The sequence below is a fragment of the Myxine glutinosa genome, chromosome 3 (genome assembly GCF_964187855.1).
Source record: "Myxine glutinosa chromosome 3, kmMyxGlut1.1, whole genome shotgun sequence".
In the NCBI taxonomy this organism is placed as follows: domain Eukaryota; kingdom Metazoa; phylum Chordata; class Myxini; order Myxiniformes; family Myxinidae; genus Myxine; species Myxine glutinosa.
In genome coordinates this window covers 196,380,033-196,406,576 of record NC_136263.1, presented here as the reverse complement: position 1 = coordinate 196,406,576, position 26,544 = coordinate 196,380,033, and the positions used below count along the sequence as shown (strand labels likewise).

The window sequence follows — 26,544 nt, the reverse complement described above, 5'->3', positions numbered from 1 at the left end:
GTGTCAAGGCAAGTGGCGGCATCGTGTCAAGGCCAGTAGCGTCATCGTGTCAAGGCAAGTGGCGTCATCGTGTCAAGGCAAGTGGCGGCACTGTGTCAAGGCAAGTGGCAGCACTGTGTCAAGCCAGTAGCGTCATCGTGTCAAGGCAAGTGGCAGCACTGTGTCAAGGCAAGTGGCAGCACTGTGTCAAGCCAGTAGCGTCATCGTGTCAAGGCAAGTGGCAGCACTGTGTCAAGGCAAGTGGCGTCATCGTGTCATGACAAGTGGCGTCATCGTGACAAGGCAAGTGGCGGCATCGTGACAAGGCAAGTGGCGGCATCGTATCATGACAAGTGGCGTCATCGTGACAAGGCAAGTGGCGGCATCGTGTCATGACAAGTGGCGTCATCGTGACAAGGCAAGTGGCGGCATCGTGTCATGACAAGTGGCGTCATCGTGACAAGGCAAGTGGCGGCATCGTGTCATGACAAGTGGCGTCATCGTGACAAGGCAAGTGGCGTCATCGTGTCAAGGCAAGTGGCGGCACTGTGTCAAGGCAAGTGGCGGCATCGTGTCAAGGCCAGTAGCGTCATCGTGTCAAGGCAAGTGGCGTCATTGTGTCAAGGCAAGTGGCGGCACTGTGTCAAGGCAAGTGGCAGCACTGTGTCAAGCCAGTAGCGTCATCGTGTCAAGGCAAGTGGCAGCACTGTGTCAAGGCAAGTGGCAGCACTGTGTCAAGCCAGTAGCGTCATCGTGTCAAGGCAAGTGGCGGAACTGTGTCAAGGCAAGTGGCTTCATCTTGTCGAGGCAAGTGGCGGCACTGTGTCAAGGCAAGTGGCGGCACTGTTTCAAGGCAAGTGGCGGCACTGTGTCAAGGCAAGTGGCGGCTCTGTGTGAATGCAAGTGGCGTCATCGTGTCAAGGCAAGTGGCGTCATCGTGTCAAGGCAAGTGGCGTCATCGTGTCAAGGCAAGTGGCATCATCGTGTCAAGGCAAGTGGCGGCATCGTGTCAAGGCAAGTGGCGTCATCGTGTCAAGGCAAGTGGCGGCATTGTGTCAAGGCAAATGGCGTCATCGTGTCAAGGCAAGTGGCGGCACTGTGTCAAGGCAAGTGGCGTCATCGTGTCAAGGCAAGTGGCGGAACTGTTTCAAGGCAAGTGGAATCATCTCGTCAAGGCAAGTGGCGGCACCGTGTCAAGGCAAATGGCGGCACGGTGTCAAGGCAAGTGGCGTCATTGTGTCAAGGCAAGTGACGTCATCGTGTCAAGGCAAGTGGCGGCACTGTGTTAAGGCAAGTGGCGTCATCGTGTCATGACACGTTGCGTCATTGTGTCAAGGCAAGTGGCGGCACTGTGTCAAGGCAAGTGGCGGCATCATGTCATGACAAGTGGCGGCATCGTGTCAAGGCAAGTGGCAGCACTGTGTCAAGGCAAGTGGCGTCATTGTGTCAAGGCAAGTGGCGGCATCGTGTCCAGGCAAGTGGCGGCATCGTGTCAAGGCAAGTGGCGGAATCGTGTCAAGGCAAGTGGCGGCATTGTGTCAAGGCAAGTTGCATCATCGTGTCATGACAAGTGGCAGCATCGTGTCATGACAAGTGGCGGCATCGTGTCAAGGCAAGTGGCGGCATCGTGTCAAGGCAAGTGGCGGCATCGTGTCAAGGCAAGTGGCAGCATCGTGTCAAGGCAAGTTGCATCATCGTGTCATGACAAGTGGCAGCATCGTGTCATGACAAGTGGCAGCATCGTGTCAAGGCAAGTGGCAGCATCGTGTCAAGGCAAGTGGCGGCACTGTGTCAAGGCAAGTGGCGTCATCGTGTCAAGGCATGTGGCGGCACTGTGTCAAGACAAGTGGCGTCATCGTGTGAAGGCAAGTGGCGGCACCGTGTCAAGGCAAGTGGCGTCATCGTGTCAAGGCAAGTGGCGGCACTGTGTCAAGGCAAGTGGCGTCATCGTGTCAAGGCAAGTGGGGTCATCATGTCAAGGCAAGTGGCGTCATCGTGTCAAGGCAAGTGGCGGCACTGTGTCAAGGCAAGTGGCATCATCGTGTCAAGGCAAGTGGGGTCATCATGTCAAGGCAATTGGCGGAATCGTGTCATGACAAGTGGCGTCATCGTGTCAAGGCAAGTGGCGGCATCGTGTCATGACAAGTGGCGGCATCGTGTCATGGCAAGTGGCGGCATCGTGTCATGACAAGTGGTGGCATCATGTCATGACAAGTGGCGGCATCGTGTCATGGCAAGTGGCGGCATCGTGTCATGACAAGTGGCGTCATCGTGTCAAGGCAAGTGGCTTCATCGTGTCAAGGCAAGTGGCGGCACTGTGTCAAGGCAAGTGGCGGCACTGTGTCAAGGCAAGTGGCGGAACTGTGTCAAGGCAAGTGGCGTCATCGTGTCAAGACAAGTGGCGGCACTGTGTCACGGCAAGTGGCGGAACTGTGTCAAGGCAAGTGGCGGCACTGTGTCAAGGCAAGTGGCGTCATCGTGTCAAGACAAGTGGCGGCACTGTGTCACGGCAAGTGGCGGCATGGTGTCAAGGCAAGCGGTGTCATCGTGTCAAGGCAAGTGGCGGCATCATGTCAAGGCAAGTGGCGTCATCGTGTCAAGGCAAGTGGCGTCATCATGTCAAGGCAAGTGGCGTCATCATGTCAAGGCAAGTGGCATCATCGTGTCAAGACAAGTGGCGGCACTGTGTCACGGCAAGTGGCGGTATGGTGTCAAGGCAAGCGGTGTCATCGTGTCAAGGCAAGTGGCGGCATCGTGTCAAGGCAAGTGGCGTCATCATGTCAAGGCAAGTGGCGTCATCATGTCAAGGCAAGTGGCGTCATCGTGTCAAGGCAAGTGGCATCATCGTGTCAAGGTAAGTGGCGTCATCGTGTCAAGGCAAGTGGCGTCATCGTGTCAAGGCAAGTGGCGTCATCGTGTCAAGGCAAGTGGTGTCATCGTGTCAAGGCAAGTGGCGTCATCGTGTCAAGGCACGTGGCGTCATCGTGTCAAGGCAAGTGGCGGCACTGTGTCAAGGCAAGTAGCGGCATCATGTCAAGGCAAGTGGCAGTGCCGTGTCAAGGCAAGTGGCGTCATCATGTCAAATCAAGTGGCGTCATCGTGTCAAGGCAAGTGGCGTCATCGTGTCAACGCAAGTGGCGGCATTGTGTCAAGGCAAGTGGCGGCACTGTGTCAATGCAAATGGCGTCATTGTGTGAACGCAAGTGGCGGCACTGTGTCAATGCAAGTGGCATCATCGTGTCAAGGCAAGTGGCCTCATCGTGTCAAGGAAAGTGGCGGCATCGTGTCAAGGCAAGTGGCGGCATTGTGTCAAGGCAAGTGGCGTCATCGTATCAAGGCAAGTGGCGGCACTGTGTCAAGGCAAGTGGCGGCATCATGTCAAGGCAAGTGGCGGCATTGTGTCAAGGCAAGTGGCGGTACTGTGTCAAGGCAAGTGGCGGCACTGTGTCAAGGCAAGTGGCATCATCGTGTCAAGGCAAGTGGCGTCGTGTCAAGGCAAGTGGCGGCACTCTGTCAAGGCAAGTGGCGTCATCGTGTCACGACAAGTGGCGTCATCGTGTCAAGGCAAATGGCGGCAATGTGTCAAGGCAAGTGGCGGCATCGTGTCAAGGCAAGTGGCGGCACTGTGTCAAGGCAAGTGGCGGCATCATGTCAAGGCAAGTGGCGTCATCGTGTCAAGGCAAGTGGCGTCATCGTGTCAAGGCAAGTGGTGTCATCGTGTCAAGGCAAGTGGCGTCATCGTGTCAAGGCAAGTGGCGTCATCGTGTCAAGGCAAGTGGCGGCACTGTGTCAAGGCAAGTGGCGTCATCGTGTCAAGGCAAGTGGCGGCACTGTGTCATGGCAAGTGGCGGCATGGTGTCAAGGCAAGCGGTGTCATCGTGTCAAGGCAAGTGGCGGCATCGTGTCAAGGCAAGTGGCGTCATCATGTCAAGGCAAGTGGCGTCATCATGTCAAGGCAAGTGGCGTCATCGTGTCAAGGCAAGTGGCATCATCGTGTCAAGGCAAGTGGCGTCATCGTGTCAAGGCAAGTGGCGTCATCGTGTCAAGGCAAGTGGCGTCATCGTGTCAAGGCAAGTGGTGTCATCGTGTCAAGGCAAGTGGCATCATCGTGTCAAGGCACGTGGCGTCATCGTGTCAAGGCAAGTGGCGGCACTGTGTCAAGGCAAGTAGCGGCATCATGTCAAGGCAAGTGGCAGTGCCGTGTCAAGGCAAGTGGCGTCATCATGTCAAATCAAGTGGCGTCATCGTGTCAAGGCAAGTGGCGTCATCGTGTCAAGGCAAGTGGCGGCATTGTGTCAAGGCAAGTGGCGGCACTGTGTCAATGCAAATGGCGTCATTGTGTGAACGCAAGTGGCGGCACTGTGTCAATGCAAGTGGCATTATCGTGTCAAGGCAAGTGGCCTCATCGTGTCAAGGAAAGTGGCGGCATCGTGTCAAGGCAAGTGGCGGCATTGTGTCAAGGCAAGTGGCGTCATCGTATCAAGGCAAGTGGCGGCACTGTGTCAAGGCAAGTGGCGGCATCATGTCAAGGCAAGTGGCGGCATTGTGTCAAGGCAAGTGGCGGTACTGTGTCAAGGCAAGTGGCGGCACTGTGTCAAGGCAAGTGGCATCATCGTGTCAAGGCAAGTGGCGTCGTGTCAAGGCAAGTGGCGGCACTCTGTCAAGGCAAGTGGCGTCATCGTGTCACGACAAGTGGCGTCATCGTGTCAAGGCAAATGGCGGCAATGTGTCAAGGCAAGTGGCGGCATCGTGTCAAGGCAAGTGGCGGCACTGTGTCAAGGCAAGTGGCGGCATCATGTCAAGGCAAGTGGCGTCATCGTGTCAAGGCAAGTGGCGTCATCGTGTCAAGGCAAGTGGTGTCATCGTGTCAAGGCAAGTGGCGTCATCGTGTCAAGGCAAGTGGCGTCATCGTGTCAAGGCAAGTGGCGGCACTGTGTCAAGGCAAGTGGCGTCATCGTGTCAAGGCAAGTGGCGGCACTGTGTCAAGGTAAGTGGCGTCATCGTGTCAAGGCAAATGGCGGCAATGTGTCAAGGCAAGTGGCGGCATCGTGTCAAGGCAAGTGGCGGCACTGTGTCAAGGCAAGTGGCGGCATCATGTCAAGGCAAGTGGCGTCATCGTGTCAAGGCAAGTGGCGTCATCGTGTCAAGGCAAGTGGCGTCATCGTGTCAAGGCAAGTGGCGTCATCGTGTCAAGGCAAGTGGCATCATCGTGTCAAGGCAAGTGGCGTCATCGTGTCAAGGCAAGTGGCGTCATCGTGTCGAGGCAAGTGGCGTCATCGTGTCGAGGCAAGTGGCGTCATCGTGTCGAGGCAAGTGGCGTCATCGTGTCGAGGCAAGTGGCGTCATCATGTCAAGGCAAGTGGCGGCATCGTGTCAAGGCAAGTGGCGGCATCGTGTCATGATAAGTGGCGGCATCGTGTCATGACAAGTGGCGGCATCGTGTCATGACAAGTGGCGGCATCGTGTCAAGGCAAGTGGCGTCATCGTGTCAAGGCAAGTGGTGGCATCGTGTCAAGGCAAGTGGCGGCATCGTGTCATGACAAGTGGCGGCATCGTGTCAAGGCAAGTGGCGGCACCGTGTCAAGGCAAGTGGCGTCATCGTGTCAAGGCAAGTGGCGTCATCGTGTCGAGGCAAGTGGCGTCATCGTGTCGAGGCAAGTGGCGTCATCGTGTCAAGGCAAGTGGCGTCATCGTGTCAAGGCAAGTGGCATCATCGTGTCGAGGCAACTGGTGTCATCGTGTCAAGGCAAGTGGCGTCATCGTGTCAAGGCAAGTGGCGTCATCATGTGAAGGCAAGTGGCAGCATCGTGTCAGGACAAGTGGCGGCATCGTGTCGAGGCAAGTGGCGTCATCGTGTCAAGGCAAGTGGCGTCATCGTGTCAAGGCAAGTGTCAGCATCGTGTCAGGACAAGTGGTGTCATCGTTTCAAGGCAAGTGGCGGCATCGTGTCAAGGCAAGTGGCGGCATCGCTTCAAGGCAAGTGGCGTCATCGTGTGAAGGCAAGTGGCAGCATCGTGTCAGGACAAGTGGCGGCATCGTGTCGAGGCAAGTGGCGTCATCGTGTCAAGGCAAGTGGCGTCATCGTGTCAAGGCAAGTGGCGTCATCATGTCAAGGCAAGTGTCAGCATCGTGTCAGGACAAGTGGTGTCATCGTTTCAAGGCAAGTGGCGGCATCGTGTCAAGGCAAGTGGCGGCATCGCTTCAAGGCAAGTGGCGGCACCGTGTCAAGGCAAGTGGCGTCATCGTATCAAGGCAAGTGGCGGCATTGTGTCAAGGCAAGTGACGGCACTGTGTCAAGGCAAGTGGCGTCATCGTGTCAAGGCAAGTGGCGGCATCGTGTCATGACAAGTGGCGGCATCGTGTCAAGGCAAGTGGCGGCACCGTGTCAAGGCAAGTGGCGTCATCGTGTTAAGGCAAGTGGCGGCATTGTGTCAAGGCAAGTGGCGGCATCGTGTCAAGGCATGTGGCGGCATCGTGTCATGACAAGTGGCGGCATCGTGTCATGACAAGTGGCGGCATCGTGTCAAGGCAAGTGGCAGCATCGTGTCAAGGCAAGTGGCGTCATCGTGTCAAGGCAAGTGGCGGCACTGTGTCAAGGCAAGTGGAGTCATCGTGACAAGGCAAGTGGCGGCATCGTGTCATGACAAGTGGCGTCATCGTGACAAGGCAAGTGGCGGCATCGTGTCATGACAAGTGGCGTCATCGTGACAAGGCAAGTGGCGGCATCGTGTCATGACAAGTGGCGTCATCGTGACAAGGCAAGTGGCGGCATCGTGTCATGACAAGTGGTGGCATCGTGTCATGACAAGTGGCGGCATCGTGTCAAGGCAAGTGGCGTCATCATATCAAGGCAAGTGGCGGCACTGTGTCAAGGCAAGTGGAGTCATCGTGACAAGGCAAGTGGCGGCATTGTGTCAAGGCAAGTGGCGGTATCGTGTCAAGGCCAGTAGCGTCATCGTGTCAAGGCAAGTGGCGTCATCGTGTCAAGGCAAGTGGCGGCACTGTGTCAAGGCAAGTGGCAGCACTGTGTCAAGCCAGTAGCGTCATCGTGTCAAGGCAAGTGGCAGCACTGTGTCAAGGCAAGTGGCGTCATCGTGTCATGACAAGTGGCGTCATCGTGACAAGGCAAGTGGCGGCATCGTGACAAGGCAAGTGGCGGCATCGTATCATGACAAGTGGCGTCATCGTGACAAGGCAAGTGGCGGCATCGTGTCATGACAAGTGGCGTCATCGTGACAAGGCAAGTGGCGGCATCGTGTCATGACAAGTGGCGTCATCGTGACAAGGCAAGTGGCGGCATCGTGTCATGACAAGTGGCGTCATCGTGACAAGGCAAGTGGCGTCATCGTGTCAAGGCAAGTGGCGGCACTGTGTCAAGGCAAGTGGCGGCATCGTGTCAAGGCCAGTAGCGTCATCGTGTCAAGGCAAGTGGCGTCATTGTGTCAAGGCAAGTGGCGGCACTGTGTCAAGGCAAGTGGCAGCACTGTGTCAAGCCAGTAGCGTCATCGTGTCAAGGCAAGTGGCAGCACTGTGTCAAGGCAAGTGGCAGCACTGTGTCAAGCCAGTAGCGTCATCGTGTCAAGGCAAGTGGCGGAACTGTGTCAAGGCAAGTGGCTTCATCTTGTCGAGGCAAGTGGCGGCACTGTGTCAAGGCAAGTGGCGGCACTGTTTCAAGGCAAGTGGCGGCACTGTGTCAAGGCAAGTGGCGGCTCTGTGTGAATGCAAGTGGCGTCATCGTGTCAAGGCAAGTGGCGTCATCGTGTCAAGGCAAGTGGCGTCATCGTGTCAAGGCAAGTGGCATCATCGTGTCAAGGCAAGTGGCGGCATCGTGTCAAGGCAAGTGGCGTCATCGTGTCAAGGCAAGTGGCGGCATTGTGTCAAGGCAAATGGCGTCATCGTGTCAAGGCAAGTGGCGGCACTGTGTCAAGGCAAGTGGCGTCATCGTGTCAAGGCAAGTGGCGGAACTGTTTCAAGGCAAGTGGAATCATCTCGTCAAGGCAAGTGGCGGCACCGTGTCAAGGCAAATGGCGGCACGGTGTCAAGGCAAGTGGCGTCATTGTGTCAAGGCAAGTGACGTCATCGTGTCAAGGCAAGTGGCGGCACTGTGTTAAGGCAAGTGGCGTCATCGTGTCATGACACGTTGCGTCATTGTGTCAAGGCAAGTGGCGGCACTGTGTCAAGGCAAGTGGCGGCATCATGTCATGACAAGTGGCGGCATCGTGTCAAGGCAAGTGGCAGCACTGTGTCAAGGCAAGTGGCGTCATTGTGTCAAGGCAAGTGGCGGCATCGTGTCCAGGCAAGTGGCGGCATCGTGTCAAGGCAAGTGGCGGAATCGTGTCAAGGCAAGTGGCGGCATTGTGTCAAGGCAAGTTGCATCATCGTGTCATGACAAGTGGCAGCATCGTGTCAAGGCAAGTGGCGGCATCGTGTCAAGGCAAGTGGCGGCATCGTGTCAAGGCAAGTGGCAGCATCGTGTCAAGGCAAGTTGCATCATCGTGTCATGACAAGTGGCAGCATCGTGTCATGACAAGTGGCAGCATCGTGTCAAGGCAAGTGGCAACATCGTGTCAAGGCAAGTGGCGGCACTGTGTCAAGGCAAGTGGCGTCATCGTGTCAAGGCATGTGGCGGCACTGTGTCAAGACAAGTGGCGTCATCGTGTGAAGGCAAGTGGCGGCACCGTGTCAAGGCAAGTGGCGTCATCGTGTCAAGGCAAGTGGCGGCACTGTGTCAAGGCAAGTGGCGTCATCGTGTCAAGGCAAGTGGGGTCATCATGTCAAGGCAAGTGGCGTCATCGTGTCAAGGCAAGTGGCGGCACTGTGTCAAGGCAAGTGGCATCATCGTGTCAAGGCAAGTGGGGTCATCATGTCAAGGCAATTGGCGGAATCGTGTCATGACAAGTGGCGTCATCGTGTCAAGGCAAGTGGCGGCATCGTGTCATGACAAGTGGCGGCATCGTGTCATGGCAAGTGGCGGCATCGTGTCATGACAAGTGGTGGCATCATGTCATGACAAGTGGCGGCATCGTGTCATGGCAAGTGGCGGCATCGTGTCATGACAAGTGGCGTCATCGTGTCAAGGCAAGTGGCTTCATCGTGTCAAGGCAAGTGGCGGCACTGTGTCAAGGCAAGTGGCGGCACTGTGTCAAGGCAAGTGGCGGAACTGTGTCAAGGCAAGTGGCGTCATCGTGTCAAGACAAGTGGCGGCACTGTGTCACGGCAAGTGGCGGAACTGTGTCAAGGCAAGTGGCGGCACTGTGTCAAGGCAAGTGGCGTCATCGTGTCAAGACAAGTGGCGGCACTGTGTCACGGCAAGTGGCGGCATGGTGTCAAGGCAAGCGGTGTCATCGTGTCAAGGCAAGTGGCGGCATCATGTCAAGGCAAGTGGCGGCATCATGTCAAGGCAAGTGGCGTCATCGTGTCAAGGCAAGTGGCGTCATCATGTCAAGGCAAGTGGCGTCATCGTGTCAAGGCAAGTGGCATCATCGTGTCAAGACAAGTGGCGGCACTGTGTCACGGCAAGTGGCGGTATGGTGTCAAGGCAAGCGGTGTCATCGTGTCAAGGCAAGTGGCGGCATCGTGTCAAGGCAAGTGGCGTCATCATGTCAAGGCAAGTGGCGTCATCATGTCAAGGCAAGTGGCGTCATCGTGTCAAGGCAAGTGGCATCATCGTGTCAAGGTAAGTGGCGTCATCGTGTCAAGGCAAGTGGCGTCATCGTGTCAAGGCAAGTGGCGTCATCGTGTCAAGGCAAGTGGTGTCATCGTGTCAAGGCAAGTGGCGTCATCGTGTCAAGGCACGTGGCGTCATCGTGTCAAGGCAAGTGGCGGCACTGTGTCAAGGCAAGTAGCGGCATCATGTCAAGGCAAGTGGCAGTGCCGTGTCAAGGCAAGTGGCGTCATCATGTCAAATCAAGTGGCGTCATCGTGTCAAGGCAAGTGGCGTCATCGTGTCAACGCAAGTGGCGGCATTGTGTCAAGGCAAGTGGCGGCACTGTGTCAATGCAAATGGCGTCATTGTGTGAACGCAAGTGGCGGCACTGTGTCAATGCAAGTGGCATCATCGTGTCAAGGCAAGTGGCCTCATCGTGTCAAGGAAAGTGGCGGCATCGTGTCAAGGCAAGTGGCGGCATTGTGTCAAGGCAAGTGGCGTCATCGTATCAAGGCAAGTGGCGGCACTGTGTCAAGGCAAGTGGCGGCATCATGTCAAGGCAAGTGGCGGCATTGTGTCAAGGCAAGTGGCGGTACTGTGTCAAGGCAAGTGGCGGCACTGTGTCAAGGCAAGTGGCATCATCGTGTCAAGGCAAGTGGCGTCGTGTCAAGGCAAGTGGCGGCACTCTGTCAAGGCAAGTGGCGTCATCGTGTCACGACAAGTGGCGTCATCGTGTCAAGGCAAATGGCGGCAATGTGTCAAGGCAAGTGGCGGCATCGTGTCAAGGCAAGTGGCGGCACTGTGTCAAGGCAAGTGGCGGCATCATGTCAAGGCAAGTGGCGTCATCGTGTCAAGGCAAGTGGCGTCATCGTGTCAAGGCAAGTGGTGTCATCGTGTCAAGGCAAGTGGCGTCATCGTGTCAAGGCAAGTGGCGTCATCGTGTCAAGGCAAGTGGCGGCACTGTGTCAAGGCAAGTGGCGTCATCGTGTCAAGGCAAGTGGCGGCACTGTGTCATGGCAAGTGGCGGCATGGTGTCAAGGCAAGCGGTGTCATCGTGTCAAGGCAAGTGGCGGCATCGTGTCAAGGCAAGTGGCGTCATCATGTCAAGGCAAGTGGCGTCATCATGTCAAGGCAAGTGGCGTCATCGTGTCAAGGCAAGTGGCATCATCGTGTCAAGGCAAGTGGCGTCATCGTGTCAAGGCAAGTGGCGTCATCGTGTCAAGGCAAGTGGCGTCATCGTGTCAAGGCAAGTGGTGTCATCGTGTCAAGGCAAGTGGCATCATCGTGTCAAGGCACGTGGCGTCATCGTGTCAAGGCAAGTGGCGGCACTGTGTCAAGGCAAGTAGCGGCATCATGTCAAGGCAAGTGGCAGTGCCGTGTCAAGGCAAGTGGCGTCATCATGTCAAATCAAGTGGCGTCATCGTGTCAAGGCAAGTGGCGTCATCGTGTCAAGGCAAGTGGCGGCATTGTGTCAAGGCAAGTGGCGGCACTGTGTCAATGCAAATGGCGTCATTGTGTGAACGCAAGTGGCGGCACTGTGTCAATGCAAGTGGCATTATCGTGTCAAGGCAAGTGGCCTCATCGTGTCAAGGAAAGTGGCGGCATCGTGTCAAGGCAAGTGGCGGCATTGTGTCAAGGCAAGTGGCGTCATCGTATCAAGGCAAGTGGCGGCACTGTGTCAAGGCAAGTGGCGGCATCATGTCAAGGCAAGTGGCGGCATTGTGTCAAGGCAAGTGGCGGTACCTTGTCAAGGCAAGTGGCGGCACTGTGTCAAGGCAAGTGGCATCATCGTGTCAAGGCAAGTGGCGTCGTGTCAAGGCAAGTGGCGGCACTCTGTCAAGGCAAGTGGCGTCATCGTGTCACGACAAGTGGCGTCATCGTGTCAAGGCAAATGGCGGCAATGTGTCAAGGCAAGTGGCGGCATCGTGTCAAGGCAAGTGGCGGCACTGTGTCAAGGCAAGTGGCGGCATCATGTCAAGGCAAGTGGCGTCATCGTGTCAAGGCAAGTGGCGTCATCGTGTCAAGGCAAGTGGTGTCATCGTGTCAAGGCAAGTGGCGTCATCGTGTCAAGGCAAGTGGCGTCATCGTGTCAAGGCAAGTGGCGGCACTGTGTCAAGGCAAGTGGCGTCATCGTGTCAAGGCAAGTGGCGGCACTGTGTCAAGGTAAGTGGCGTCATCGTGTCAAGGCAAATGGCGGCAATGTGTCAAGGCAAGTGGCGGCATCGTGTCAAGGCAAGTGGCGGCATCATGTCAAGGCAAGTGGCGTCATCGTGTCAAGGCAAGTGGCGTCATCGTGTCAAGGCAAGTGGTGTCATCGTGTCAAGGCAAGTGGCGTCATCGTGTCAAGGCAAGTGGCGTCATCGTGTCAAGGCAAGTGGCGGCACTGTGTCAAGGCAAGTGGCGTCATCGTGTCAAGGCAAGTGGCGGCACTGTGTCAAGGTAAGTGGCGTCATCGTATCAAGGCAAGTGGCGGCACTGTGTCAAGGCAAGTGGCGGCATCATGTCAAGGCAAGTGGCGGCATTGTGTCAAGGCAAGTGGCGGCACTGTGTCAAGGCAAGTGGCGGCACTGTGTCAAGGCAAGTGGCGTCATCGTGTTAAGGCAAGTGGCGTCGTGTCAATGCAAGTGGCGGCACTCTGTCAAGGCAAGTGGCGTCATCATGTCACGAGAAGTGGCGTCATCGTTTCAAGGCAAATGGCGGCAATGTGTCAAGGCAAGTGGCGGCATCGTGTCAAGGCAAGTGGCGGTGCCGTGTCAAGGCAAATGGCGGTGCCATGTCAAGGCAAGTGGCAGTGCCGTGTCAAGGCAAGTGGCGGTGCCGTGTCAAGGCAAGTGGGGGTGCTGTGTCAAGGCAAATGGCGGCATCGTGTCATGACAAGTGTCGGCATCGTGTCATGACAAGTGGCGGCATCATGTCATGACAAGTGGCGTCATCGTGTCAAGGCAAGTGGCGGCATCGTGTCAAGGCAAGTGGCGGCATCATGTCAAGGCAAGTGGCGGCATCGTGTCAAGGCAAGTGGCGGCACCGTTTCGTTGGAGTATAGGCAGGTCTTGCGCTCAGCTGCCTCAGCAAGCCTCCAGTCATTTGCCTTCAGTTGGAGGAGTTCATCAAACTTGAGGCTGATATCTTCAATCGAAAGCTGCAGAGACTCCCAAAAGTGAGCCATGTCCTGCGATGTTTCCCAAGCATCTGAAATTGGGTCCTACGGGTGGGGCAGATATTCAAGAGAGACATACAGATTTTGAGTTGCTTGGAAGAGACACTACTGATTTGCTCTTCAAAACCATGACCTCTACATTAGTTCTGTTATTTCACATTTTCATGATGGTCCAGCGAATCACAGTATCACCGCATTTAGGTAACCTTACGGTACGATATAAAGGTTAGAGAGCAGCAATGACCGCAAAGCCACAATCTCTCCTCACCGTGCACTGGTAGCAGATCTCATGAAACTGCTGGAATTTCTCCGTCATGAGCTCGTGCGCGCTGTCCACGGCCGCGGTGATTTTATGAAGTACTGGCAGAAAAACGGTCACAGCACAGCAAATGCTGTTCAAGCCTCTTGATTTTGAGGTCAAAGGTCATATGGATGTCACATTTCTAAAATCGCCATTTTTAATTCTACTGGACTATGTCCAGCTGAGTTTTTGTCGACACCCAGTGTCCGTCATCCATCTGTCGTCTGTCTGTCTATCTGTCTGTCGCCTGTAAACAATTTGACGTCTATGCTCTAAAAGTCACAAATATTGATGAAATTTGATGAAACTTGTTATGCAGCATCTTTAAGACATAAACTAGTTTGGGATTGCACGCCCATAAATGGGCACGGCAGGGCGGCCATATTGAAAAATCTATTTTTGTCAATCTGGTACTTCCTAATGTAGATAGAAGGCTGAAACTTGGTGTGTAGACAGTATGTAACAAACCTCAACACATATATTACGGGTTTTGATGATGTCTGAAAAATGACCTCGTCGTGACCTATGAAATGACTTGACCCATAAACATCAGTTTGGACAACGTCCAAGCTCTAAAAGTCACAAATACTGATAAAATTTGATGAAACTTGTGCCTTTTGCCACTTAAAGATATTTGAAAACACACATATAAACGCACATATAAACATATAAACGCACATATAAACTATATCGTTTGTGGTTCTATTATGCATATTCTAACCATATTGATATAGACCAGTTGAGTTCAGGTTCCCTGGAACCTCTAGTTTATGTGATGTGATTTTTATTTTATGTCACCAAGAAGAACCAGTGCACATCTCAGCATAACTCATTCAGCAGATAAGATGCTGACTCTCGAGCACACCGAGCGTTCGCCCATAAATAGGCAGGCAAAATGCTCCACGCCGACGAGGGCTCTTCTTCTTCTTCTTCTTCTTCTTCATTTTCACCACAATCACCCTCCCTTAAGAATACGGCTAACAGGTGTAAGCAGGTGTATGCAGGCCACGGCAGCAGGTGTAAGGGATCAAATCAGAACGAACAATCTATCAACCAAAACGTGTTGGTTTCTGACATAGCCGACCAACTCGCGAGTGATAAACCCCGTCAACGCCTGGGCCCCCAACGCTAGGTATAGGCAGGGCCCCCTTGCCGGGCGATTTACCCAAAGGGCTTTGAAGGCTTCCTAATGCAGGCGACAAAGGTGACAAGCTGCCGGGGTCCGAAGCGGCGGCACCACTCTCAGCATCGTCCGGGAGCAAATCCGACCTGGTGTGGGAAGTCGAGTCAGCCTCAGCCGGTGCACACTCATGATGGGCTGCCCATCAACCTCTCCACAAAGCGTGAGATGCCGGACCGACATGGTGGTTTCGCTGCCATTGGCCAAACGGACATGCGCGTATTCCGGATTTGCTTCCAATATTTCCATGCGGTCCACAAGCGGTTCGTATTTGCTCTGTCAGACTGCTCGCTTCAGGAAAGCTGTACCCGGCTCGGCCAGCCACGAGGTTAGAGGCTGCCTGCTAGAGCTGCGATGTTGGTACTTGAACAGTCGCTCGTGAGGGGTGGCATTGGTTGCCGTATATAGCAAGGACCTGATGGCATGTAATGCTTCTGGCAAAACATGCTCCCACATGTTTGAAGTCATCCCACGGGTTCGCAGAGCCATAGTAACCGCTCTCCAAATAATCCCATTGTAACATTCAATTAAACTGTTCCCTTGGGGATTGTACGCTGTGGTGTGGCTGGAAGCAATTCCGGCTCGAGGAGAAATTGCTTGATCTCCCGTGATAGGAACGCCATCCCTCTGTCACTATGTATGAATGCAGAATAGCCGAACATTAGGAACAACTGCCGAAGACATCGGATTACCGTAACAGACGACATGTCCGAGCACAGAAATGCAAATGGGAATCATGAATACTCATCAACTGCTGTTAGAAGGTAGCGATGCACGCCGCCACAGGGCAAGGGGCCTTTGAAGTCGATGTTCAGTCGCCCCCAAGGCCGTCCAGCATGTATTAACGTACTCATAGGAGGCTTCTAAAAACTCAGCTTGAGTTCCGTGCAAACTGGACACATCTTGCATAAATGACGAATATCGTCGATGGAGAAAGGCAAGTTCCGGCTCCGAACGAAGTGAGCCATACGGGTGATGCCCGGGTGACAAAGCGCATTGTGTATGGTATGTAGCTCGTCGACCATCATTCCAGAGCAGATGGGCCGAGACAAGGCATCTGCCACACAGTTATCCTCTCCCGGTCTGTACACAATATCCAAGCTATAGTCGGCCAATTCTATGTGCCAGCACGCCATCTTCTCGTTCTTAATCCTTTGAGAGTGTTTCCTATCGTACGTGAAAGCGACTGATTGCTGATCCGTGATTAGGTGAAAATGCTTCCCGAAGAGGAAGTGTCGCCATCTACGGACCGATTCAACTATCGCGTAAGCCTCTTTTTCAATCGAGGAATGGTGCCTCTCTATCAGATAAGGCCCGTGGGAAGAAGGCCACCGGTCGGCCTCCCCTGATTCAGTGTGGCTGCGATTACGCAATTTGACGCATCCGTCTCCACCAAGAAAGGGACCGTTTCATCGATGGAGGTCACAATGGCGCCAGCTATGTCATCCTTCAGTTGTTGAAAGGACGTTTGAGCGGCCAAGGTCAACGGAAATGTTTTGCACTCGACGAGAGGACGTATCTTCTCAGAGAACCGTGGGACCCACGGGGAGTAATGCGCAAACAACCCCCTTGCTCGCTTTATAGTCGCCCGATCAAAGGGAGGGGCTAGGTCGAATAGGGGTTGAAGCCACACCGAATCGGGAAATATTTCCCCACCGGACACCGTGTAGTTCAAAAGATCTGTAATTCTCACAGAGTAACTACACTTGGCTTTGTTGAAGGTCAATTAGTATTTACAAGCCACATCCAAGAAGAGCCACAGATTAGCATCATGGTCCTTCTGGTTCCATCTACACACAGTCACATTATCAACGTAAACAAATAAATCTTTCAATTGCTCCTTTGATAGGATATCATCTGTAGCCGGTTGGAAGCATGACTCCGTTCGTAACGCTGAAAGGGATTCTATGAAATTTGTACAGCCGCTGGCCAGACTCGAATGCCGTGTAGGGGCGGTCGGCTTCCTGTATCGGGATTTGATGATAGAAGCTACAAAGGTCCAGCTTACTGAAAACTCGATATTTAGATACCGCCCGGACCAGATCATCCATTCTCGGAAGTGGGTAGGCATCGAGTTGTGTAAAACGATTAATTGTTTGTGAGTAGTCAACGACCATGTGTTTGCGATGATTAGCGCTATTGACAACCAGCACTTGAGCCCACCAGGGTGAGCAACTGGGTTCGATGATTCCCTCGAGCAAAAGACATTTAGTCTCGTCGGCGATGAACTGGACATCAGCCTGTGAATACCACCTAGATTTCACGGTGACAGGGTGGCAATTAGATGTTAAACTCGGGAACAGTGGGGGTGGTTCAAGAGCTCTCTCTGCTAAGCTGCATACCGAGCCTGGCACGGAGCCTAAAGAGAGTGTATGAGCACCTCCGAACTGCATTTCTAGACGTTTATGCCGATTCAAGAAGTCATGACCGAGAAGCACATCTGAGCAAAGGTTCTGAAACACCATTAACTGCACATCCGAGTACGTAGCATCATTGGCAAACAGCCTAACCACACAGAACCCACGCGATCGCTGCCACAAGGCCCCTGAGGCTATGTATACATGCTGTGTCACAGCAACGGTGGGCCACCTGTGTCACTCAACAAGACCCTGGCTGATGTAGCTTCGATCGCTTCCAGTATCGATCAGCGCTTCCACCGATTTGCCATTGATTTCCACCGGAACCACAGCACACGCCAGGCCGCTCAGAGCTCTCCATGACCCCGAAGATATGCGCGCTCCAGCGAGCGTCGAGCTTTGGTCGACCGACAAACTTTAGCGAAGTGGCCTTTTTTCCTGCAGTTGTGGCACATCGTCTCCCGAGCAGGACATAATGAGTGGGGGTGGCGGCAATTTCCGCAAAAGTAGCATTTGCAGTCGCCCCAGCAGGGGTCAGCACGGCCGCGGTGCTTGGCTCGCTCTCCTGGTCGTCCAAGCCCTCTCCGCGGGAATCCTGGCTCGCGACACCCCGCGCGGGTGCTCACTCGGCGGCAGATTCTGAATTCCCACAATCAGCGGCGTAGGCCGTAGTACCCCTAGTTACGAATGGCCGGCTGTAAATTTCAGATCTGACTTCAGCCGACTAGAGGACTCGGGCTTGGTCGAAAGCCGTTTTGAAGGTCAGCATTTAACTCTGGAGAAGACGATGGCGGATCGAAGGAGACTGGAGCCCAGTTATGAAAGCATCATGCACTAAATCATCAGTGCACTCCAAGCCCGAGCGATCAGGGATGGCGCAGTCCTTGCCAAGCTGCCGTAAGATCTGGGCGTATTGCTCTAGCAATTCCGTAGTCTCCTGTCTGCGCGTCGCAAGAAGGTGGCGAGCATAAATCGTGCTGCGCAGTTTAACATAAAGAGCCGTCAAGGTTGCCACGGCCTCGGCATAGGTCATGCAATGGTAGACATATTCGTAAATGGTACGGGATACGTTGCAAGACAGAACGTTCAGTCTCTGGGCATCAGTAATCTCCGGGGCTAAGTCTGTGTAGAGCCCCAAGGAGTGAAGCCAGTGGGTCAACTGGCCGGCGGCATTGCTCACGTTCAGGTCACCGCAGAAGCGCTCCAACTTGATGAGTTTGTCCATGATCCTTGAACGTCTCAGAATCGATTTCAATAAATTGTTTTGAAAAAGCTTCAAGACCTCACTTCAGGATACAAGGCTTTATTGAAATATATCTTTGGATCCGACACAAAAGACAATAATCTCGTCAGTCCTACAAAGCAAGTAAAACATTTTCAAGCATGTATAAAAAGGGTCAAGCATTCTAAGACATAAGTTATCAATCCCAGTCTCGTCTGACCAAGAGGAACCAGTGCACATCTCAGCATAACTCATAAAGCAGATAAGATACTGACTCTCGAGCACACCGAGCATTCACCCATAAATAGGCAGGAAAGATGCTCCACGCCTATGAAGGCTCTTCTTCTTCATTTTCACCACAAAAGGTCAAAGGTCAACTCAAGGTCAAACTTCCAAAATCATCAATTTTCATCTTAAAAACCATCAATTTTCATCTGAAAAAACCCGTCAATTTTCATTCGATTGACTTGAAAATAGAACAGCATTTGCATATTCCCTCATTGAATTGGGAAAGCAACTATTTTTGAGGTCAACAGGTCAAAGGTCAACTCAAGGTCAAACTTCCAAAATCATCAATTTTAATCTTAAAAACCATCAATTTTCACTTGGAAAAAACCATCAATTTTCATCCAATTGACTTGAAAATAGAACAGCATTTGCATATTCCCTCATTGAATTGGGAAAACAACTATTTTTGAGGTCAACAGGTCAAAGGTCAATTCAAGGTCAAACTTCCAAAATCATCAATTTTCATCTTAAAAACCATCAATTTTCATCTGAAAAAACCCGTCAATTTTCATTCGATTGACTTGAAAATAGAACAGCATTTGCATATTCCCTCATTGAATTGGGAAAGCAACTATTTTTGAGGTCAACAGGTTAAAGGTCAACTCAAGGTCAAACTTCCAAAATCATCGATTTTAATCTTAAAAACCATCAATTTTCACTTGGAAAACACCATCAATTTTCATCCGATTGACTTGAAAATAGAACAGCATTTGCATATTCCCTCATTGAATTGGGAAAACAACTATTTTTGAGGTCAACAGGTCAAAGGTCAATTCAAGGTCAAACTTCCAAAATCATCAATTTTCATCTGAAAAAACCCAGCAATGTTCAACCGATTGACTCGAAAATAGAACAGCATTTGCATATTGCCTCACTGAATTGGAAAACCTACTATTTTTGAGGTGAAACGGTCAAACGTCAACTCAAGGTCAAACATCCAAAATCATAAATTTTCATCTGGAAAAACCATCAATTTTCATCCGATAGACTTGAAAATGTAACAGCATTTGCATATTGCGTCATTGAATTGGAAAAACAACTATTTTTGAGGTCAACAGGTCAAAGGTCAACTCAAGGTTAAACTTCCAAAATCATACATTTTCATCTGAAAAAAAACCCGTCAATTTTCAACCGATTGACTTGAAAATAGAACAGCATTTGCATAATGCCTCACTGAATTGGGAAACGTACTATTTTTGAGGTGAAAATGTCAAATGTCAACTCAAGGTCATACTTCAAAAATCATCAATTTTCATCTGAAACCCGTCAATTTTCATCCGAAAGACTTGAAAATGTAACAGCATTCGCATAGTACCTCACTGAATTGGGAAACCAATTATTTTTGAGGTGAAAAGGTCAAAGGTCAACTCAAGGTCATACTTCAAAAATCATCAATTTTCATCTGAAAAACTGTCAATTTTCATCTGATAAACTTGAAAATATAACAGCATTTGCATATTGTCTCACTGAATTGGGAAACCAACTATTTTTGAGGGCATAAGGTCAAAGGTCAACTCAAGGTCAAACTTACAAAATCATCAATTTTCATCTGAAAAAACCAACAATTTTCATCCAATTGACTTGACAATTGAACAGCATTTGCACATTGAGTCACTGAATTGGGAAACTAACTATTTTTAAGGTCAAAATGTCAAATGTCAACTCAAGGTCAAACTTCCTTCCATCATCATCTTTCATCTGAAAAATCATCACTTTTCATGCTATTGATCTGAGCTTTGATCAAGATCGTCAACTTTAATCTTGATGAAATGGACAATTTGCTGTATTAAAGGAACCTTTTGGGGGAGGGCGTGGATTTTGCAAGCATCGTGCTCTGCATGACATCTTCTTGTTTGTTTGTTTGTTTGTGAACAAAATATCTCAAAAAGTTGTGGACGGATTCACACAAAATTTGGCAGACATGTAGCGTACAGTCATGTGAAAAAGTAAGTACACCCCATGTAAAGTTTTGACTTTTTCAACATATTTCAACATACAGCTATTTGATCTTCATTTCAACAATATTTAGAGATAAAGGTGATATAATATAACAAATATCATGAAACATTTACATTTTGTTGTCCATTGTATAATTTAAATAAACATAAATGCATATTTCGCATGTGGAAAAAGTAAGTACACCCCTACATTTATCACTACTTCAAATACCTAAAATTAGAATCAGGTGCACCAGCTCAGGTGCAAATGATTAGAACATCGTTAGAGAGGAACTTGGAGGAACCTGTCTTATTTAAATCTCAGACATTTAGTTTGGTTTGCACTTTGTTGTTGAAGTGTGCGGCGTCACCATGCACAAAATCAAAAGAGTTCTCTGAGGCCTTCAGAAAGAAGGTTATAGATGCCTACGAGTCTGGGAAGGGATTAAAAAAGATCTCCAAACAATTTGAAATCAATCATTCGACTGTCCGGAAGATCATCTACAAGTGGAGAAGATTCCAAACAACTGCCAACTTGTTCAGGCCAGGCCGCCACAGCAAGTTCAGCCCGAGAGCAGACCACAAGATGCGGAAAGAAGTCTCTAAGGAACCCAGAATGTCATCAAGCGACCTATAGGTAGCTCTTGCCACTGTTGATGTCAAAGTGCACGAGTCTACCATTAGAAAGAGGCTGCACAAATTTGATCTACATGGGAGGTGTGCCAGGAGGAAACCTTTGCTGTCTGGAAAGAACATCAGGGCAAGACTAAAGTTTGCAAATGAACACCAAGGCAAAGACCAGCACTTCTGGAACAATGTGCTCTGGACAGATGAGTCAAAGGTAGAGCTATTTGGCCACAGTACCAGAAGACATGTTTGGCGAAAACCAAAGACAGCATTTAGCCACAAGAACCTGATACCAACTGTAAAGCATGGTTGTGGAAATATTATGGTTTGGGGCAGCTTTGCTGCATTGGGGCCTAGGCAGCTCACCATCATAGAATCCACTATGAATTCTTCATTGTACCAGAGTGTGCTTGAGGATAATGTGAGGCCATCTGTCGGAAAGTTGAAGCTCAACCGAAGGTGGACCTTGCAACATGACAATGACCCTAAACATACCAGTAAATCCACCAAGGAATGGGTGAAAAGAAAGAAATGGAGGGTTCTGGAATGGCCAAGTCAAAGCCCGGATCTAAATCCCATTGAGATGTTGAGGGGATTTGAAACGAGCTGTGCATGCAAGAAACCTCTCAAACATTGCACAGCTGAAAGAATTCTGCATGGAGGAGTGGGCAAAAATTTCTCCCAGTCGATGTCAGAGACTGGTAGACAGTTATAAGAAACGCCTACTTGAGGTTGTTTCTGCCAAAGGGGGCCAAGGGTGTACTTACTTTTTCCACATGCAAAATTTGCATTTAGGTTTATTTAAATTATACAATGGAATACAAAATATAAATGTTTCATGATATTTGTTATATTATATCACCTTTATCTATCAATATTGTTGAAATGAAGATCAAATAGCTGTATGTTGAAATATGTTGAAAAAGTCAAAACTTTACATGGGGTGTACTTACTTTTTCACGTGACTGTATATTAATCAGTGTTAACTGTATTCTATGAAAATCTAACAATTCTAAACTCCTTTACCGAGATTACAATCCAGACAGAGCCAGCAAGCTCACGTTTAGAGGCAAATGTCCAGCTTGAACTGTGAGATGTTATCAAGTTTCAGAGCCTCACAGTCAAGTCAGCCCGTTTAGAGAATAAAAAGAAATGGTCTCTTTTATTCAAATATTGTATAACAAATAAATGTACTCTTCATACAATACATATATACACATATATATTGAAGATCTAAACTATAGAACTGAATCTTGTAACAATAATGTGTAACCCTCTTATTTGAACTCTTGTAACCCTGTTTTCTCCAGGCTGGAGATTGGGACAAACCAGATATCCTCCTCATGCTAGCATGTTATCTTAAAGGGGCAGTAAGCTCTGTTTATATTGAAGACAGCTGGAATCTCTGTTTGACTTTAAATCATTATCTGACACTCCTGGCCGAAAAGAAACAGAGATAACGACCTGGAGGAGCTGCCTGCCATGGATGGATCCAACAAAGGGCGAAATCACAAATGACTGCTATGCTGAAATGTTATCTCTCCTCTCTGACCCTCACCTGACCTCTCACACTTTCATCTTCAACCATAAATAGCCGTGTAACAGAAAGTCGTAGAGGTTCTCAGTCCAGTTGCCTGTATTGAATGTAGCGTGCTGAGCCTGCGTGGTGATTTTATTTTGTTCGTGTATGTGTTACTTTGAATTGAAGTGAGCGTTTTGTAATACCGTTTGTAAAAGTGAATTGAGAACTCCCACGTTCTATTAAAATCAGCCGATTGTCTTCTGAAACAAGTTTGGACCTTAATTATTGAGTTAATGAGTCAATGAGTATCATTCAAGGCTAAATTAATTAATTCTCCAACAGCCTCCACCTGCAGATTTTTTTTATTCATAATTATGACCTCAAAGGTCACGTGGTACGGACGCCATCTTGGAAAAAAGTTACACCTCTATATCTCCCAAACTGCTCCATGGAAAAAAATTGAAACATGGCTCATTGTCAAGTACTCCATGGGGAATAAGATATGTTGACGATGTCATCGGTGCCTTAATTATGACATCATAATTCGACAAGTACAACGCTTGATCTGATCAGTATGAGTAAAACAAAAATTCCTCTGCAACTGTTAGTCCGATGGACAAAAAAAATTTCCGAATATGTGCGGCTCCTACTGTAGAATTTTTTTTAATGATAATTATAACATCATAGGTCACGTGGTACAGACGCCATCTTGCAAAAAATCGAAAAAGGTTGCACCTCTATATCTCCGAAACCGCTCCATGGGAAAAATTTAAACATGGCCCATTGTCAAGTACTCCCCTTGGGGAATAAGAGATGTTAATGATGATGTCATCGGTGCCTTAATTATGACAACATAATTCGACAAGTACAACACTGATCCCATCATTGTGAATTTTTTTTCTGAGCAACTGTTGGTCTGATGGGCACGAAATTTTTACCATCGGAGCGCCTCCTCCTGTAGAATATTTTAATGATAATCATGACGTCACAAGTCATGTGGTACATGCGCCATCTTGGAAAAACCGAAAAATGTTGCACCTCTATATCTCCAAAACCGCTGCATGGAAAAAATTTAAACATGGCTCATTGTACAGAACTCCATAGGGGAATAGGTGTTGTTAACGATAACGTCATTGGTGCTATGATTATGACGTCATAATTCGACATGGACAACGCTTAGTCTGATCAGTTTGAAATGTATTGAGCATGATCTATGCGACAATTATATTAGAGAATATAAATTCATGATGTCTTTGCTCATGTGGTCTGGCAGCCATATTGGATCAAAGGAAAAAAATGTTCAAAAACAGAAGAGTTGGCTCACAACAAGTTGACTGCGCAGGGTAAGTATTCTATGAATACCATCTAGTTATTACCCTGCGCTCATGAAGCGAAATGCGGGGTTAATCATTCGGGTGCATACGTGTGCTGTGTGTGTATGTGCCGTGTGCCGTGTGCCGTGTGTGTGCCGTGTGTGCCGTGTGTGTGCCGTACGTGTACAGTGTCTGCATTTTAAAAATTAATTTTCTCGGCAACCGTTGGTCCGATTGACATGAAATTTTCACCATAGGAGCGACTCTGCCTGTAGAATATTTTCTCTCATAATTATGACGTTATAGGTTACGTGGTACGGACGCCATCTTGGAAAATCCTTACACCTCTATAATCTGCCAAACCGCTCAATGGAAAAAATGGAAACATGGCTCATTGTCAAGTACTCCCCATGGGGAATAAGATATGTTGATTATGATGTCATCAGTGCATTAATTATGATGTCATAATATCGACAAGTACAATGCTTGATCTGATGACTATGAAAAAAAAAATTCTCTGCAACTGTTAGTCCGATTGGCACGAAATTTTCAGAATATGAGCGGCTCCTCCTGTGGGATTTTAAAAATGATAATTATGACGTCATAGGTCACGTGGTACAGGCGCCATCTTAGAAAAATCGAAAAAAGGTTGCACCTCTATATCTCCAAAACCACTCCATGGAAAAAATTGAAACATGGCTCATTGTCAAGAAATCCGCTTGGGGAATAAGATATGTTAATGATGATGTCATTGGCACCTTAATTATGACGTCATAATTCGACAAGTACAACGCTTGATTCGATCAGTATGAATTTTTTTCTCTGCAATTCTTGGTCCTATTGACACTAAATTTTCACCATAGCCTCCTCCTGTATAACATTTTAATGATTATTATGACGTCAAAGGCCACGTGGTAAGACGCCATCTTGGAAAAACTTCACACCTCTATATCTCTGAAACCATCCCATGGAAAAAATTGAGACCTAGCTCATTGTCAACTATTCCCCATGGGGAATAAGATACGTTAATGATGATGTCATCGGTGCCTTCGTTATGACGTCATAATTCGACAAATACAACACTTATCCATCCAATCATTATTTTAAAATATTCAGCAACTGTTGGTCTGATGGACACTAAATTTTCACCATAGGAGCGCCTCCTCCTTTACAACATTTTAATGATAATCATGACGTCGTAGCTCATGTGTTACAGGTGCCATCTTGGAAAAACCGAAAAACGTTGCACCTCTATATCTACAAAACCGCTCTATGGGAAAAATTTCAACGTGGCTCATTTTAAATAACTACATATGGGGAATAGGTGTTGTTAACGATGACGTCATTGGTGCCATAATTATGACGTCATAATTCAACAGGGACAATGCTTCGTCTGATCAGTTTGAAATTTATTCAGCGTGATCTATGCAACAATTATATTAGAGAATATAAATTTATGACGTTATCGCTCACGTGGTCTGGCAGCCATATTGGATCAAAAAAAAAGAAACGTTCAAAAACAGAAGAGTTGGCTCACACCAAGTTGACTGCGCAGGGTAAGTATTCTATGAATAACATCTAGTTAAATCTGTGATTGTGTGGACATGCACAGATTTAGAGATCTACAACCTAGCAATAATAGTGTGTGAGGGTCCTTACCATGATTATGTCATGGTTGTAGCTTCACAAGTGTCAGGATGAACCAACTTGAAAAATGATGCCTCTTCTCAATTTTGTATCTCACATACCTTCCGGTGGAAGCTCGTTATCTCGGGCCTCTTGTTCCATCTGCAGACACCAACCCTCCATCCTTTCTCGCTCCGCCCGCAACAAGCGTGCAAACCACGGCCCATCGTGACTCGAACTCAGAAGAGAAGGAGTGACCGGTAGCGGTGGTGGTGGAGGAAGTGGCGAAACAAGTGGTGGGGAAGACCCCGGGGATCCCAGAGATTCACCAGGACTCCAAGGCTCAGGTGGAGGTAATCCAGCTGGATCAAAATCTGGTAATCCATCATCGAGTTCAACCTGCAACGGCACGGTATGCTCAGCTCCATGAAGATGTTCAGGCCACAGAGTTTGCAAAATATGTTAAAAACATTTTGCTGAAAGCTAACACTAGAATCATGAGTGCTCACTCTGATGCCAGGTGGTTACCCTGCGCTCACCAAGCGAAAAGCGCGGTTAAGCGATCGGGTGCATGCGTACGTGTGCCGTACCTACGTGCGTGTCTGCATTTTAAAAACACATTTTCTCGGCAACCGTTGGTCCGATTGACCCGGAATTTTTACCATAGCAGTGACTCCGCCTGTATACTTTTTACTGATAATTATAGCGTCATAAGTCACGTGGTACGGGCACCATCTTGGAAAAACTTTGCACCTATATATCTCCGAAACCACTCCATGGAAAAAATTTGAAACATGCCTCATTGTCAAGCACTCCCCATGTGGAACAACATATATTCATGATGATGTAATCGTTGCCTTCCTTATGACGTCATAAGTAGACAAGTAGAACGCTTGATCCGAACAGTATGAATTTTTTTTTCTCTGCATCTGTTGGTCCGATGGACACGAAATTTTCACCATAGGAACGACTCCTCCTGTAGAATATTTGATAATCATTTTTGTCATAGGTCACGTGGTACAGCCGCCATCTTTGAAAAACATTGCACCTTTATATCTGAAAAACCACTCCATGAAGAAAGTTGAAACGTGGCTCATTGTCAAGAATTCTGCATGGGGAATAAGGTCTTTTTTTTTTTAATGGTGATGTCATCGGTGCCTTAATTATGACGTCATAATTCGACAAGTACAACGCTTGTTCTGATCAGTTTGAAATTTATTGGGCGTGATCTACACAACAATTGTATTAGAGAATGTAAATTTATGATGTCATCGCTCACATGGTCTGGCAGCCATATTGGATCAAAGGGGAAAAAAAACCCCTTAAAACAGAAGAGTTGCCTCACACCAGGTTGACTGCGTGGGGTATTTATTCCATGAATACATCTAG

The 26,544-nt window shown here is 49.3% G+C and overlaps 1 protein-coding gene across 4 annotated transcripts in view; it reads right to left on the bottom strand.

The window, feature by feature from the left end:
• LOC137422886 (disks large-associated protein 2-like) overlaps positions 1–26,544 on the bottom strand; it is a 402,494-nt gene that overhangs the window by 7,403 nt on the left and 368,547 nt on the right. For all 4 annotated transcript variants that reach the window (XM_078774953.1, XM_068109517.2, XM_068109518.2 and 1 more), the window contains 3 exons: positions 25,278–25,554; positions 13,051–13,142; positions 12,651–12,827 (listed from right to left, as the gene is read on the bottom strand). In XM_078774953.1, the coding sequence (XP_078631079.1) occupies positions 12,651–12,827; positions 13,051–13,142; positions 25,278–25,554 (546 nt within the window). The remainder of the gene's footprint in view (positions 1–12,650; positions 12,828–13,050; positions 13,143–25,277; positions 25,555–26,544) is intronic.